General features: G+C 47.6%; 1 protein-coding gene across 2 annotated transcripts; it reads left to right on the plus strand.

Annotated features, from left to right (window-relative positions):
- The first annotated feature begins 3,089 nt into the window (after positions 1–3,089).
- LOC310701615 (zinc finger protein RFP-like) lies at positions 3,090–11,832 on the plus strand. Of its 2 annotated transcripts, XM_083492781.1 has the most exons (7): positions 3,091–3,793; positions 4,450–4,545; positions 5,125–5,355; positions 5,808–5,830; positions 7,199–7,320; positions 8,919–8,951; positions 10,460–11,832. In XM_083492781.1, the coding sequence occupies exons 1-7, from the start codon at positions 3,362–3,364 to the stop codon at positions 10,975–10,977; spliced, it is 1,455 nt and encodes a 484-aa protein (XP_083348907.1). In that variant the 5' UTR covers positions 3,091–3,361; the 3' UTR covers positions 10,978–11,832. The 2 variants fall into 2 exon arrangements, with proteins under 2 accessions (XP_083348908.1, XP_083348907.1); XM_083492782.1 differs by lacking the exon at positions 5,125–5,355 and having other exon boundaries at positions 3,090–3,793.
- Positions 11,833–14,856: the final 3,024 nt, after the last annotated feature.

The following is a 14,856-nucleotide window of genomic DNA, read 5'->3' on the forward strand; positions in this document are numbered from 1 at the left end:
AACATGAGAGACCTCATGGTAGTGAGGTAGCCATGGTAGCCTTTGGTAGTGGGGAAAAGAATTTCTAAGTCCACCTTGCTTCCCGGCCTCTAGAAAGGTCAAGATCTCTGGCTTTGGACAAGTAAGGATGGTTGCTTGGGGGGCATTTTCGAGGGTCTTCCTGACTTATGCAATATTGCCTTTGCATGCACAAAGAGTCGGACACGCCTAAACAACAACAAAAATGCTGACCCCAGAAATGTAACCCGCCAGATAGGTCTTGGGCCTCGAGGTAACAAAATCCTCTCTGACAATGAAGAGCCTCTGTCAGAGGTTCTGAATGACAATCTAGACTAGAGAATGTTAGGGGGTGATGGTAAATTCCCATGTATACAATTATTTTCTCCAAGGTGCTTCGTAGTGAATAGTCAGATTGTTGTTGTTTGTTGTTTAGTCGTGTCCGACTCTTCGTGACCCCATGGACCACAGCACGGCAGGCACTCCTATCTTCCACAGCCTCCCGCAGTTTGGTCAAACATGTTGTGTCCCCCCCCCAAGTTTTTAGGCAATCTATGGGTCTGAGGATACCCACCCCCCAACAGGTTTTTACTGTTTCCCCCGTGACGCCTCATCCCTTCTGCTCTAGACTGGACATCAACTCCATAGAAATCCTGCCCTGTTCAAAGGAAAGTATGGTGTGAGAGACAGGGGGGGAAGGATCAGGGACCCACAGCAGAGGCAGGTGGGGGGTGTTACGTGTGCCAGGCCTCCCTCCGACCTGAGGAACCGATATCCTATCAGCCAGACCTGAGGACCATGACTACTGAGATTCATGCTAGGTTGCCTGTTAATAAAGTTCCTCTCCTCCATTACTTGATTGTGGGTGAGGAGGCCAGTCTGGGGTGTACAGTGGTGCCTCGCAAGACGAAAAGAATCCGTTCAGTGATTCTCTTCGTCTAGTGGTTTTTTCGTCTTGCGAAGCAAGCCCATTGACGGATTAGCGGATTAGCGCTATTAGCTGCTTTTAGAGGCTTATCTGCTGATCGGATCAGCTGATAAGTGGCTTAGCGGCTTAGAAAGGGGGGGAGGGGGAAAAACCCACAGGAACTCGCAAGACATTGTCGTCTTGCGAAGCAAGCCCATAGGAAATTCTTTTTGCGAAGCACCTCCAAAATGGAAAACTCCTTCGTCTAGCGAGTTTTCCGTCTTGCGAGGCATTCGTCTTGCGGGGCACCACTTTATTCCTGAGACCTGGATGGGTAAACAAGGTGGAGTTGGTCTCACCCAGTTGTGCCCACCTGGCTACTCAGTGCAGGATCAGGGCAGACTTCAGAGCCAGCAAGTGGGGGGGGGGTTGCTGTGGTCTAGAGAGATTCTCTTTCTCTCTCCAGATGAATGGGGATCTACAGTGTTCGTTCCTGGCACTGGGTAATTAATTGGGACAGATTTGGGATTCTGCTGGCTGCTTCACTTCCCAGCAGTCCCCCTGCCTGAGTGGCAGAGCCAGTCTTGGTGGCAGAGTTGAGGGCTCCCAGACTGCTTCATCTGGGGGGGGGGGGACATCGATGTTGAGGCGACTGACTCTGGGGGTGGCGGCTCAGGAATTCATGGCTGCCTTGACAACTATACAGAACCAATAAAACAAACAACAAAAAACAAGAACAGAACAATTGTGCAAAAATTAATCCCCAACCAAATATCCATCCATCCCACCCACCCACCCCCAAAAAAGGAAAAAAAGAAATAAAAATTTTAATTGCCACCGACTGCTTGAGGACATTTTAAAACACATTAACCACTTGGAACAGGGAAGCAATGGCAGAACACTTCCCACACTTCCCCAAAAGTTTGTTCCAAATAAGGGCCTGGGCCAGTTGGAAAGGCCTTGGAAGGAAGAAGAAGAAGAAGAAGAATTTGGATTTGATACCCCGCCTTTCACTCCCTTTAAGGAGTCTCAAGGCGGCTAACATTCTCCTTTCCCTTCCTCCCCCACAACAAACACTCTGTGAGGTGAGTGGGGCTGAGAGACTTCAAGGAAGTGTGACTGGCCCAAGGTCACCCAGCAGCTGCATGTGGAGGAGCGGGGAAGCGAACCCGGTTCCCCAGATTACGAGTCTACCGCTCTTAACCACTACACCACACAGGCCCTGCAGTCCTTCCCACAGCCAATGGTCCGAGGCCTCACCGCAGCAGGAGTCCCTTTATAGCTGGGAGAGAGGGCCTGGGCCAGTTGGAAAAGGCCTTGGAAGGGAGCATGCCCAAATTAGACCCAAATTAAGAAGAGTGCCCTCACTTCAGCATGGATCAAATGAAATGTCAGAGAAAAATGTTCAGAGCACCGACACTGAATTTTTTTAAAAACACTGATTTGAAAAGAATTTTATGAGGAATGTGTCAACCACCGAACAAGAATAATTCAGCAGTATAGTGGTACCTTGGGTTACATACGCTTCAGGTTACAGACTCCGCTAACCCAGAAATAATACCTCGGGTTAAGAACTTTGCTTCAGGATGAGAACAGAAATTGTGCTCTGGCGGCGCAGCAGCAGGAGGAGGAGGCCCCATTAGCTAAAGTGGTGCTTCGGGTTAAGAACAGTTTCAGGTTAAGAACGGACCTCCGGAACGAATTAAGTACTTAACCTGAGGTACCACTGTATATAAAGATTAAAAAATCACAAGTAAAAAGAGAAAGAACTCTTCCCCTCACCAAAAAATAAAAAAGAAAGATAAATGATTCCATCCATGTTAATTTTTCTGAGTGGATGGACAGACTGGAGATGGGATCAGTGGGTGTAAAAAAAGCGGGAAGAAGCTGGACCTGAAAACAGCTTTAAAACGCTGACACCAAACTCTACATACATTAAACATAATAGAAACACCGCCACCCGACCCCACCCCTATCCATCTTCCCTCTCTCCACCCCCCCTTTCTTTTTTCTTTTCTTCTCCCCCTAATGCCTCAACAAATGAAACGGATTTGTAAAAATGCTACATGGGAAAAAAATAAAATACGAGGCACTACACTTCTGTAAAACAAGAAAATCCTTAATAAAATATATATATTTTAAAAAAAAATTCCCCAGGTCGGTGGCTGCTGAGGGGTCCCCAATTGTCCCGTGATTGTGCCCTGAAGCTGGAAAGATTTAAAAATGAATTTCCATATCAAAGACTTAAATCCACTTAAATCCACGTCTCAAAGGCAGCAGAGATCCTGAGTCACCCTGCTTGGGTGGGGCAAGCAATATGCCAGATCTCCTTTCTAACATCTGCAGAGCAAGGAAATTTTGAGTCACCCCCTGGAAAGGAAATGGAAACACATCCATTCGCGCGCGAAAAGCAAAGCAAAGGGATCCAAGCTCTCTCTCCCTGGCGAGGCAGCAGCCATGGCTGCTTCTGGGGGTCCCGTGCAGGATCTCTGCGAGGAAGCCACTTGCCCCATCTGCCTGGAGTATTTCAGGGATCCGGTGATCATCCCGGAGTGCGGGCACAACTTCTGCCGAGCCTGCCTGATCCAGTGCTGGGGGAAATCCGAGGGAGAGGCTTCCTGCCCTCATTGCAGAGAAATCATTCAGCACAGGAACCTCATCCCCAATCGGCCGCTGAAAAATGTTGTGGAAATACTAGTAGCCGAGAAAGTCTCCCTTCCAGGGGAAAAGGGGGCAGAAGGAAAGGGGAAGATCTGCGAGAAGCACCAGGAGCCCCTGAAGCTCTTCTGCAAGGAGGAAGAAGCCCCCATCTGTGTGGTGTGTGACAGATCCAAGGAGCACAAGAAACATGAGGTGATTCCTCTGGAGGAGGCGTCCCAGGAGTACAAGGTAGGAAAATGCAGTGGGTCTCGATTTGGGGTGCAGTGGGGAGACATAGGTGTGCACAAGGGAGACTTGAAACAAAATGCTTTACTCAGTGGCGTAGCGTGGGTTGTCAGCACCCGGGGCAAGGCAAGTAATTTGCCCCCCTAACCCGTGGATTTGCACCCCCTAACCCGTGGATTTGCGCCCCCTAACCCCCAGATGTTGCGCCCGGTGCGGCCGGGCCCCCCTGCACCCCCCACGCTAAGCCACTGGCTTTACTACACACACACACCAGACAAGAGAAAATCTCCAGTAAGAGATCCTGGGCTGCTTCACAGGGACCAAATTCTGGGATGCAGAAGGGTGACCCAAGCAAACTACAGTGGTACCTCGGGTCAAGTACTTAATTCGTTCCGGAGGTCCGTACTTAACCTGAAACTGTTCTTAACCTGAAGCACCACTTTAGCTAACGGGGCCTCCTGCTGCTGCTGCGCCGCCAGAGCACAATTTCTGTTCTCATCCTGAAGCAAAGTTCTTAACCTGAAGCACTATTTCTAGGTCAGCGGAGTCTGTAACGTGAAGCGTATGTAACCCGAGGTACCACTGTATTTAACTTGCCTATTATCTGCATACTAAAACGTTTGTTTTTAAAGAAAGGAACCAAACTGTTTTCTTTTCAGGATCAGCTCCGCAACTGGATAGAAATTCTGAAGAAGGAGACGCGGGAAACTCTGGCAGTTAAAGCAGACTTTGAGAAGGAAAGCCAAGACCTGCTTGTAAGTGTTGCTCTTCCCGGGGTGTGGAAAAGTGCCATATATTTCAGAATCGCTGTCTGAAATCCAGAAAGGGGTGTATGTGAGTGAGAGAGAGGGGTGTGTGTGTTATCTAATGCACCCCCTTACTATTTATAATGGCCTGATTGCCCAAAGAACATGAGATAGCATGGGGTGAGGGGTGATTGTAAGCTTGCTTCTGAATATTGGTGCGAATGTCAGACGTGCCCTTCCAAAGGAATTCTCAGAACTGATCTCTTGAGTCTGCAAAGCCTCACTCTTGGTTCCTGAGACTCATCCGTGGTTCTCACCTTTTCACTTTACAGTGGTACTTCGGGTTAAGAACTTAATTCGTTCCGGAGGTCTGTTCTTAACCTGAAACTGTTCTTAACACAAGGTACCACTTTAGCTAATGGGGCCTACCGCTGTCACCGCATGATTTCTGTTCTCATCCCGAGGTAAAGTTCTTAACCCGAGGTACTATTTCTGGGTTAGCAGAGTCTGTAACCTGAAGCGTCTGTAACCTGAAGCGCCTGTAACCTGAAGCGCCTGTAACCCGAGGTACCACTGTATTTGCTGCAGAAACGAACAGAATCAGAGAGGGAAAAGATGGTGGCTGAGTTCCGACGGCTACGACAGTTTCTGGAAGCACTAGAGAAAAATCTCCTGGCCCGGATGGCAGAGGTGGAGAAGGAGGTTGCCAGGAAAAGCGAGGAGCACCTGGCCAGGCTCTCAGAGAAGCTCTCCTCTCTTGAAAACCGCATCAAGGTGATGCAGGAGAAGTTTCAGCAGCCAGCAAGCCAACTCCTGCAGGTAGAGTCTGGTTCTGGGTGGAGTGTACCAATTCACATTACAAACAGGGAGATACCATTTTTGAAATCTCCCCCACCCACATAAAGCCAATCAGGGGTGGAAGGCTGAACTGGTACACATTATCCCAGTCTTCAACACTTTCCAGCCTGAAACTCACTTTTAAACCAAACATGCATTAAACAAAAAAACTTGCCCCTGCACAAATGGCTGTACTTTGCCGTTTGACTCACTTATCTTACGATTATAGATGTGTGTGTATTTGATGGGGAAGGTTTGGTTTTGCACTTGGACAATATTTATTTATTTATATATACGTGTGTGTGTGTGTGTGTGTGTGTGTGTGTGTGTGTGTATGCCTGTTATTTCTTCAGCTGTTGAGCGATTGAAATAGACCCACTCCATGTTACACAGGGAAATGTCTTCACTGAATCTCCCTTTTTATTTCCCTCTAGGATATCAGAAGCTTCTTACAGAGGTAAGCACAAAGATCACTTAGGATCACTGCGGGGAGTAGCCCCAACTCACGCGTAGGAAACTATAGGAATATGTTAAGGAGGAGAGAGAAACAACAGCGACCTTACTATATAGTGGTCATGGGAGATTTCAACTTCCCCCATATCTGTCAGAACTCAAACGCTGCCAAGAAATTAAGGTCCCCCAAATTCCTCCATTGTCTAGCTGACAATTTCGTTGTCCTCACCAGCAAGGAGGAACTGATCTGTTCTGTGATGCTAGGATTCTAATTAAGATTCCACACCTACATAGAACTGCAGAGTTGAAAGGGACCCTGAGGGTCACCCAGTCCAGCCCCCTGCAGTGCAGAAATCTCAACTAACTCATATAGTACATATAGGCCATCCAACCTCTGCTTAAAAATCTCCAAGGAGGGAGAGTCCACCACCTCCTGAGGGAGTCTGTTCTGCTGTCATACAGCTCTTACTGCCAGAAAGTTATTCCTTAGTTGGAAACTCCTTTCTTGTAATTTGAAGCCAGTGTGGTGTGGGAGCCAGTATAGTGTAGTGGTTAAGAGCGGTAGTCTCATAATCTGGGGAACCGGGTTCACTTCCCCGCTCCTCCACATGCAGCTGCTGGGTGACCTTGGGCCAGTCACACTTCTCTGAAGTCTCTCAGCCTCACTCACCTCCCAGAGTGTTTGTTGTGGGGGAGGAAGGGAAAGGAGAATGTTAGCCACTTTGAGACTCCTTAGGTAACAGTAAAGGAACCCCTGACCATTAGGTCCAGTCGTGACCGACTCTGGGATTGCGGCGCTCATCTCGCTTTATTGGCCGAGGGAGCAGGCGTACAGCTTCCGGGTCATGTGGCCAGCATGACTAAACCGCTTCTGGCGAACCAGAGCAGCACACGGAAACGCCGTTTACCTTCCCACCGGAGCGGTACCTATTTATCTACTTGCACTTTGACATGCTTTTGAACTGCTAGGTTGGCAGGAGCAGGGACCGAGGAACGGGAGCTCACCCCGTCGCAGGGATTCGAACCGCCGACCTTCTGATCAGCAAGTCCTAGGCTCTGTGGTTTAACCCACAGCGCCACCTGCGTCCCTTTGAGACTCCTTAGGGTATTGATAAAGCGGGATACCAAATCCAAACTCCTCCTTGTTTCGTCGTCTTCTTCTTCTTGTCTTACCCTCCAGAGCAGGAGGAAACAAGTTTCCTCCATCTTCCATGTGTCAGCCCTTTAGATATTTGAAGATATCCTCTCAGTCTCATCTTTACCGGGTTAAACATGCCCAACTCCTGCAACCGTTCCTCATAAGGCACGTGGCTTTACAGAGAGCTGCTCTTCATTGGAAGGATGGTGGGTTGATGATGGTCTTCTCCCCCAGGTCTAGGGCAAAGCAGAACTTGCAGGATCCTCCTGTGGCTTTTCCCTCTGCCCTGAAGTGGAGGATTTGGGACTTCTGCGATATAAACCCCTTCCTGGAGGGTGTCATGAAAAAATTCACAGGTAATAAAAAAGAGCTGCAAGGTTCATGTTTAAAATTGTGCACGAATGCCTCAAGGTCATTTGTAATGTGAGCAAGATAGAATAATAGAATAATTAGGCAATGAAAAGGCAAATATATTTACCGTATTTTTCGCTCTATAAGACACACCAGACCACAAGACGCACCTAGTTTTTGGAGGAGGAAAACAAGAAAAAAAATATTCTGAATCTCAGAAGCCAGAACAGCAAGAGGGATCGCTGCGCAGTGAAAGCAGCAATACCTCTTGCTGTTCTGGCTTCTGGGATAGATACGTAGCCTGCATTCGCTCCATAAGACGCACACACATTTCCCCTTACTTTTTAGGAGGGGAAAAGTGAGTCTTATAGAGCAAAAAATATGCAGAAAGGGCTCTGCTCAAACATAGTCTGGACAACTGCATCCTGCTCATTTGTAGATGCTATGGGCTTCAGCATCCAGCCTTGTTTAACAGTGGGATGGGGGAATGATTTCACATCGTCCAAACTCTGGGTCCCTCTAGCTCAATATTGTCTACATTGATGCTCTCCAGGAGTTCAGGCAAGAGGCGTTTCCATCCCTCCCTGGATAGGCCAGGGACTGACCCTGGAACCTGGCATGGCTGAAGATAAGGCCATCCTCCAATGGCAGCAAGCCTTAACTCCCCACTCAAAAACCTGGGAATTCAATCCACCCTCTCAGTCTGGGGAGCTGAATTTGCAGCCAAAAAAGGGGACAGCTGAGACTCGTTCTCCCCTTCCCAGGATCAGGAAGGTTCTGCTGTGATTCGGCAGCTCCTCAAGGTTTCTGGGGAGATCAGTGAGTGGGGGTCCCTGTTTTTCCAAGTTTGTAAGTCCAGGCACCACCCCTGCCCTGATGTATGCAATGAGAATCAACATGGTGGCTTGCCAATGTTTTTGCCCACAACTCCCATCATCCCCAGCCAGCATGGTCAGTTCCTAGGAATGATGGGACTTGCAGTCCATAACATCTGGAGGGCACCATGTTGGCCACCCCGAGCTATAATGCTATGAGCTCATCGAATTGTAGGGGACCTTTTGCCAAATGCAAAAGGGTTCATTCTTAATGGATATTTGAAGTAACGACAAACCACTGGTGGAGCAGAAAGTCTGGATTTATTGAGCAAAAATAGGACTTTAGACCCACATACAAAAATGCAAATCCTCACCCAAAGTCAAACAAAAAGGCAGGCAATCAACAAGCCATTAACACAGAGGAACTAAACAACCAACAAACAGCCACATCTCCCTCTTTACAAGGGCACAGTACTAGGCTACCGGTAGAATCCCTCCTTCCAGCTGTAGGGAGGCCCAAGGACAAGCTTAGGTCAGTATTGAATGAAAGGTTAATTGCACAAGGCCAGCTCCAGCTCCTAAATCACAATTCTTCCGCATTTCCATCTAGTCCAACCCCCTGCAAAGCAGGAATTTTTTTGCCCAACATGGGTCTTGAACCCGTGACCTTGAGATTAAGAGTCTCGCGCTGTACTGATGGAGCTACCAAGGCTCATGTTATCATTACCAGATTTCTGACCAGGAATGGTGGTGTGGCACTGAGTCTATGTTCCCCTTTCCTTCTCCAGAATCTCTGCGGTCAGGACTTCAGCTGAGAAAAGGTAAATTTCCAAGTCTGTTTGGGGATGAGGAGCTCCAAGAGGTCTCCTTCAGAAGGGGGTCATTGGAGGCACATTTCACATTCTCATATCTGTGTCCGTTCACCAATAAAGACTGGCAGAACATAGGTGGTGGCAGCACACAGCTTAAACAATCCGGCAGGTGGATCCACTGCCCCACATCAGATCTCTCCCCATTTGCTTTAAGCTCAAAGAACCCAAATTCTGTTGTGTGTCCTCTTCTGCCTGTGACTCACTCAGCTGTGTTTTTTTCTTCATGCACAGACAAGAAGATTATATCCTCCTTAGCCATGAGTCCAGACATGTTCCCTTTCAAGACCTCACAGATATTTCTTTGTTATTTTGTCAGGGATGTTTTTAACCAAAAAAGGAAGGCGACAACTCTGCTGGAGCTGGAGCTCCATTAACTCCTCCTAATCTAACTTCTAATGGGATGCGGGTGGCGCTGTGAGTTAAACCACAGAGCTTAGGACTTGCCAATCAGAAGGTCGGCGGTTCGAATCCCCGTGACGGGGTGAGCTCTCGTTGCTCAGTCCCTGCTCCTGCCAACCTAGCAGCTCGAAAGCACGTCAAAGTGGAAGTAGATAAACAGGTACCGCTCCGGCGGGAAGGTAAACGGTATTTCTGTGCGCTGCTCTGGTTCGCCAGAAGCGGCTTAGTCATGCTGGCCACAGGACCCGCAAGCTGTACGTCGGCTCCCTCGGCCAATAAAGCGAGCTGAGTGCCACAACCCCAGAGTCAGCCATGACTGGACCTAATGGTCAGGGGTACCTTTACCTTTAACTCCTAATCTCATAAAATAAGGGAGGCAGTGCAGGATGTGGAGACAGAAACCTGGTCTTGTCCTGGACATTTTATCCTGGACATTTTAGGAGCAGGTGGGTAGTAGTGTAGCAGGGCTGGGTGATATATCAATATATTGTCCAAAACTGGTTTGAAATCCATATTGTGATAATCGGTTTCGTAATTTTTGACCTGGTAATATATCACGAATCACGATGTGTGTATGTGTGCTATGCAAAAAACACAGTGTAGGAAAAGCCTGGAAGCCAGCCAATGCTTCTTTCACTTCCGGCTGCCCCTGTTAACTCTGCCAGCTCAAACACTCCTTTGCCTCATGCAGGGGGCAGCAAATCTGTTGGTGCAGGTGCCCCAGAAACAATAGCCAACAGCCGCATTGGACGTTCAGTTTCGAAAAACATTCAGAAACCAGATCACTTACTTCCAGGTTTTCGGCGTTTGAGAACCAAGGCGTTTGAGAACCAAGGTACCACTGTATCACCCAGCCCTACAGTGCAGCTGCCCCCAGGAGCCTGCTGGCCTGAGGCAACTGCCTCACCACGCCTCTTGGGCAGGCCGGCATTGAAGCCTTGTTGACAAAATAAGGAAGCGCTTTCCCCTGCCATATGTTTAGACGCAATCCAATCTCCCGGCTGACGTTGCTGGTCTTCTCTTTCATCCCCTGACCCCCACCCCCCACCCCATTGCAGAAAACGTAACTTTGGATCCAGGCACAGCCCATTCCCTGCTCATCCTGTCTGGAGATCTTAAGAGTGTGAGGAAGGGAGAAAGGCATCAAGACATACTAAACAACCCGAAGAGATTCGACTACCAATACTACGTGCTGGGACGTGAGGCGTTCAGGGAAGGCAGACGTTTCTGGGAAGTGGCTGTGGGGAGCGAGGGGGAATGGGCCGTGGGGGTGGCCAGAGAGTCTGTGAAGAGGAAAGGCGAGTTCATCCCGGGTCCTAAGGAAGGGTTCTGGCGCATAGGGAAGTGGGGTGATCAATATAGGGTCTCCACCCGCAATGGGCCCCCTGTTTTGATTCTGGGTGGGGAGCCCAAGAGGATCCGAGTGGCCCTGAACTGGGAAGGGGGACGGGTGTCCTTTTACGATGCAGATACAGCAGCCCTCCTCCACTCATTCTCAGAAGCCTCCTTCTCAGGAGAGACCCTCCAGCCCTTCTTTTATGTGAGCAAGAAAGGCATCCTGAAACTCTCGGCCTAAGGGTGGAGACAGATGGGCATAAACTCACTGCACTGATACAGCTTCCTCCCTGGCAGTGGTGGGCTTTGGCAGCCTTTAGTACCCTGGTGCCCTAAGCAAGGTCAAAATCTGCCAACCCCAAATGGTTTTTCTCAGTTGCAGGCGTTCTCAATTTTGTGCCCCCTTCAGCTCAGTGTCCTGTTCAGGGGAACCACCCTAAATGCACGATCAAACTCACAAGGTTACTTCAGCCCCAAGGAGCCATAAGTTGTTGCTGAATGATTGGCTGGCCCATGTGGCATTCACGATGCCACGCCTCCTTTTCAACCCAGTTCTGTACAAGGGGTGCTACCCAACGGAGCAGACCCCTTTGCATTCTTTGACAAAGCTGGCCATGTTTATTAACTTTGAAGGGTATACTCTGAATAGGACTAGCATTGGGCACCACCCACAGCAATGATTTTGGCTGCCTCTTGGGTCAATCCAGAAGACTGTCATTTTAATGCCAACTTCTCCTAATAAGCACATGCCTATATGCAGTTTTGACCAATGTACACATTCCCCCCCCCCCACCAATATATTTCTCCTACCATAATGCATCTTTGTATGTTATTTTCACAACAATATTCATTTTCACGCTGCCAGTTTTTGAGCACTTTCACCCAATAAACGTATTATTGTGAGCATAGGTTTGGCTTGGGAAATGGCATTGCAATATTTGGATAAATGTACATTTCAATGGATAGCTATGTTTTAGGTTGTCAGGTTGCTATTGGAATGTGCGGGTCAGATTCATTCAGTTTTCAGTATGTTCTTTTTTTAATTATTTTTTAAAACACATTTTTATTTTTATTAAAGATTTGTTGGTTTACAAAAGTATGCACAATGTCTCTTTTTTCAAGTTACGCTTTCTACAGATCAGTTTCATTTGTTGAGACGTTAGTGTTACATTAGGAAGAAAAGGTGGAGGGGGGCATGGTGAGTGGGGGTGGGGTGGAAGCGCTTCCATTCTACTTAGTGTATGTGTGGGGTTTTGTGTCAGCGTCACTTGTGCAGGTTCTCTTTACTATTCACTCGTACAGTGGTACCTCTGTTTGCGAACGCTTCTGGTTACGCACGCTTCGGGTAATGAGCTCCGCTAACCCAGAAGTACGTGCTCCTGGAAGCGAACTTTGCCCCTGAATGCGAGTGGAAATCGTGCACCAGAGTCACACGCACAGCAGGAGACGCCATCCTCAGGTTGAGAATGGTTTCCCGTTATGAACGGACCTCTGGAACGGATTAAGTTTGTAACCGGAGGTACCACTGTATTCCTTTGGTGGTGAGGGAGGTTGGGGTTGGCCTAGGGGGATTAAGGAGGCAGAGGAAATATTTACAGTGGTACCTCTGGTTGCGAACGGGATCCGTTCCGGAGGCCCGTTCACAACATGAAAAGAACGCAACCTGCAACGGTGCATCTGCGCACTTGCAGGTTGCGATTCGCCGCTTCTGCGCATGATGTCATTTTGTGCGTCTGCGCATGCGCGAGCAGCGAAACCCAGAAGTAAACCTTTCCGGTACTTCCAGGTCACCGCAGGACGTAACCTGAAAGAACATAACATGAAGCGGACGTAACATGAGGTATAACTGTAGTTTTTTAAGGAGAGCCAATATGGCTTCTGGATTACTCTCCTGTACTGTTTTAGACATGTGGTTTATATACTTATGTATGTGTGTTTATCTTGTGCAGTTATCAACAATTATACTATATTTGAGACCTTAGAATTCCTGTAACACCTGGCACCTAAAGCTATATAATGATGGTGCCAGATGAGCCTTTGAGGAGAGCATTCCACAAGTGGGAATTGGCTCAACACGGGGATGTCGTCTACCATCATTCAATGTGTGTCTGTGTGTGTTGGGATATCTGATGGGTTTGGGGCTTTGGAATTGGAAAACCTGCTTTTAAAAGTCCTGCTCCACTGAATATCAAAGGTAATGCCGAGCCTGTAAAAAATTCTGCCATCATCGTGTACAGAAAATTCCTTACGCAGAAAATTCCTTTTTGTTGTTCTTGTTCTTGTTGTTTAGTCGTTTAGTCGTGTCCGACTCTTCATGACCCCATGGACCGGAGCATGCCAGGCACTCCTGTCTTCCACTGCCTCCCGCAGTTTGGTCAAACTCATGCTGGTAGCTTCGAGTATTGCAATTTTACATATTTCCTGCAAACACCCCTGCTTACACAGAGCTGCATTTCTGCGTTATCTTCAACCAGGGAACAGAAAGCTATCCAAATGGAACTTGGGTGACCTCTGCTGGCACGTGGAGAATTAAGTGTTGGAAAGCATGAGGAGAAAAATGGCTTTCTGCCACCAGATGAATGATGGAGACTTTCCGATCAGTAAGCCCAAGAGGCTCAGTAGTTTAGACCACAGCGCCACCCGCATTTTACCTTTTTTTGGGCATGGACAGTGCTGCTTTTGGCTACCTAAGTGCAACAATACTCACAGCCCGGACACAGGTTACAGAGGCAACGATACGCTTTTGTGGACTAGACTCCAGTTCATCAAATGCATGAAACAACTGGAATATTTCTAGCGCGCCCGGAATATTCTCACACAAAATGGAATGATAACCATCCCATCTCCCTTACTTCCATAAAGATCATATTAAGAGAGCACTTGTGGCTGTGTATATACCATACATTTAAAGTACATTATTATTATTAAATGTATATACTGTCCTTCATCAAAAGACCACAGAGATTTACAGCATAGAGCACGAATGTCAAGATGTAATATCTGTACAATATGAACAAGACAAGTCACCCAAGACTCTGAATTGTGCCTCAAAACAAACTGTCAATCAGGCAACCGAAGGGCTTGTCTCCTGAGTGAATTTTATTTATTTTATCATTTCTATACCACCCTTCATCTGAGGAACACAGGGCAGTTTACAACATAAAAACACAAAAATACATAACATAGTAACAAAGAAAAGCCCAATAGCCCCCACCTTTATTGAAACTCTTTGAACTGAAACATTGTAATTCATTGAAACATTGAATGCTCTCTTTAAAAACATTCTGTAGAGTTTTCTTTTCTTTTATATATTTTTAATTGAAGCAGGTCAAACAAATCAATACAATAAAGGCAACAGAAATGCAGAAAAAAAGCAGCGAGTGACTTCTCAGTTGGGTTTCCACAAGGGAACTCTAAGCAAAACATTTTTGATTTTCTGCACATTTACAGGGTTCCTCCCATGTGTGGGCTCTCTAGTCCTGAGGTACCATCAAAATTTTCCCTACATTCCAAGCATTCATGGGTTTGTTTTTTTGTCCTATGTGGAGGTTGATGTGATTTTCCAAAAGGCTTGCACATTGACCCACTCGTGGCATTTGCAGGGTCTCTCCTGTGTGGACTCTCTAGCCCAGGCTTCCTCAACCTCGGCCCTCCTGATGTTTTTGAGACTACAATTCCCATCATCCCTGACCACTGGTCCTGCTAGCTAGGGATCATGGGAGTTGTAGGCCAAAAACATCTGGAGGGCCCGAGGTTGAGGAAGCCTGCTCTAGTGTCTGAGGAACACAAAGTATCGATAAAAACTTTTTCCTACACTCCATTTACGAGGTTTCTCTCTCTTGTGGAGCCTGTGGAGTAGTGTTGTAAACAAAAATTGCCCTTTTCCCTTATGGGGTATCCAAGAGCCCATATAGAGTCCTTACGTAGGTTCCCTATTGGTAGGAGAAAATAACAGAGGCCAACCAGAGAATATTGAGAAGCAAAGCAGCTAGTAAGCTTGATCTTTATTGATCTGTTGCAACAGGGTGCTCCCCTCACCCGCAGGAAAGGAGGAGGAACCCAGAACAATGGCGCGCAAGGCCTTATAAAGACTTTTGAAATTGCTACCCTGTAGATCACG

Source organism: Podarcis liolepis (genome assembly GCF_965112155.1).
Source record: "Podarcis liolepis genome assembly, chromosome: 2".
Classification (NCBI taxonomy): Eukaryota; Metazoa; Chordata; class Lepidosauria; order Squamata; family Lacertidae; genus Podarcis; species Podarcis liolepis.

Coding starts and splice junctions, on each gene's coding strand:
- LOC310701615 (XM_083492781.1), top strand. CDS start 3,362: ATGGCTGCTTCTGGGGGTCCCGTGCAGGATCTCTGCGAGGAAGCCACT. Junction 3,794..4,449: donor AGGCGTCCCAGGAGTACAAG/GTAGGAAAATGC, acceptor TTTTCTTTTCAG/GATCAGCTCCGCAACTGGAT. Junction 8,952..10,459: donor AGGACTTCAGCTGAGAAAAG/GTAAATTTCCAA, acceptor ACCCCATTGCAG/AAAACGTAACTTTGGATCCA.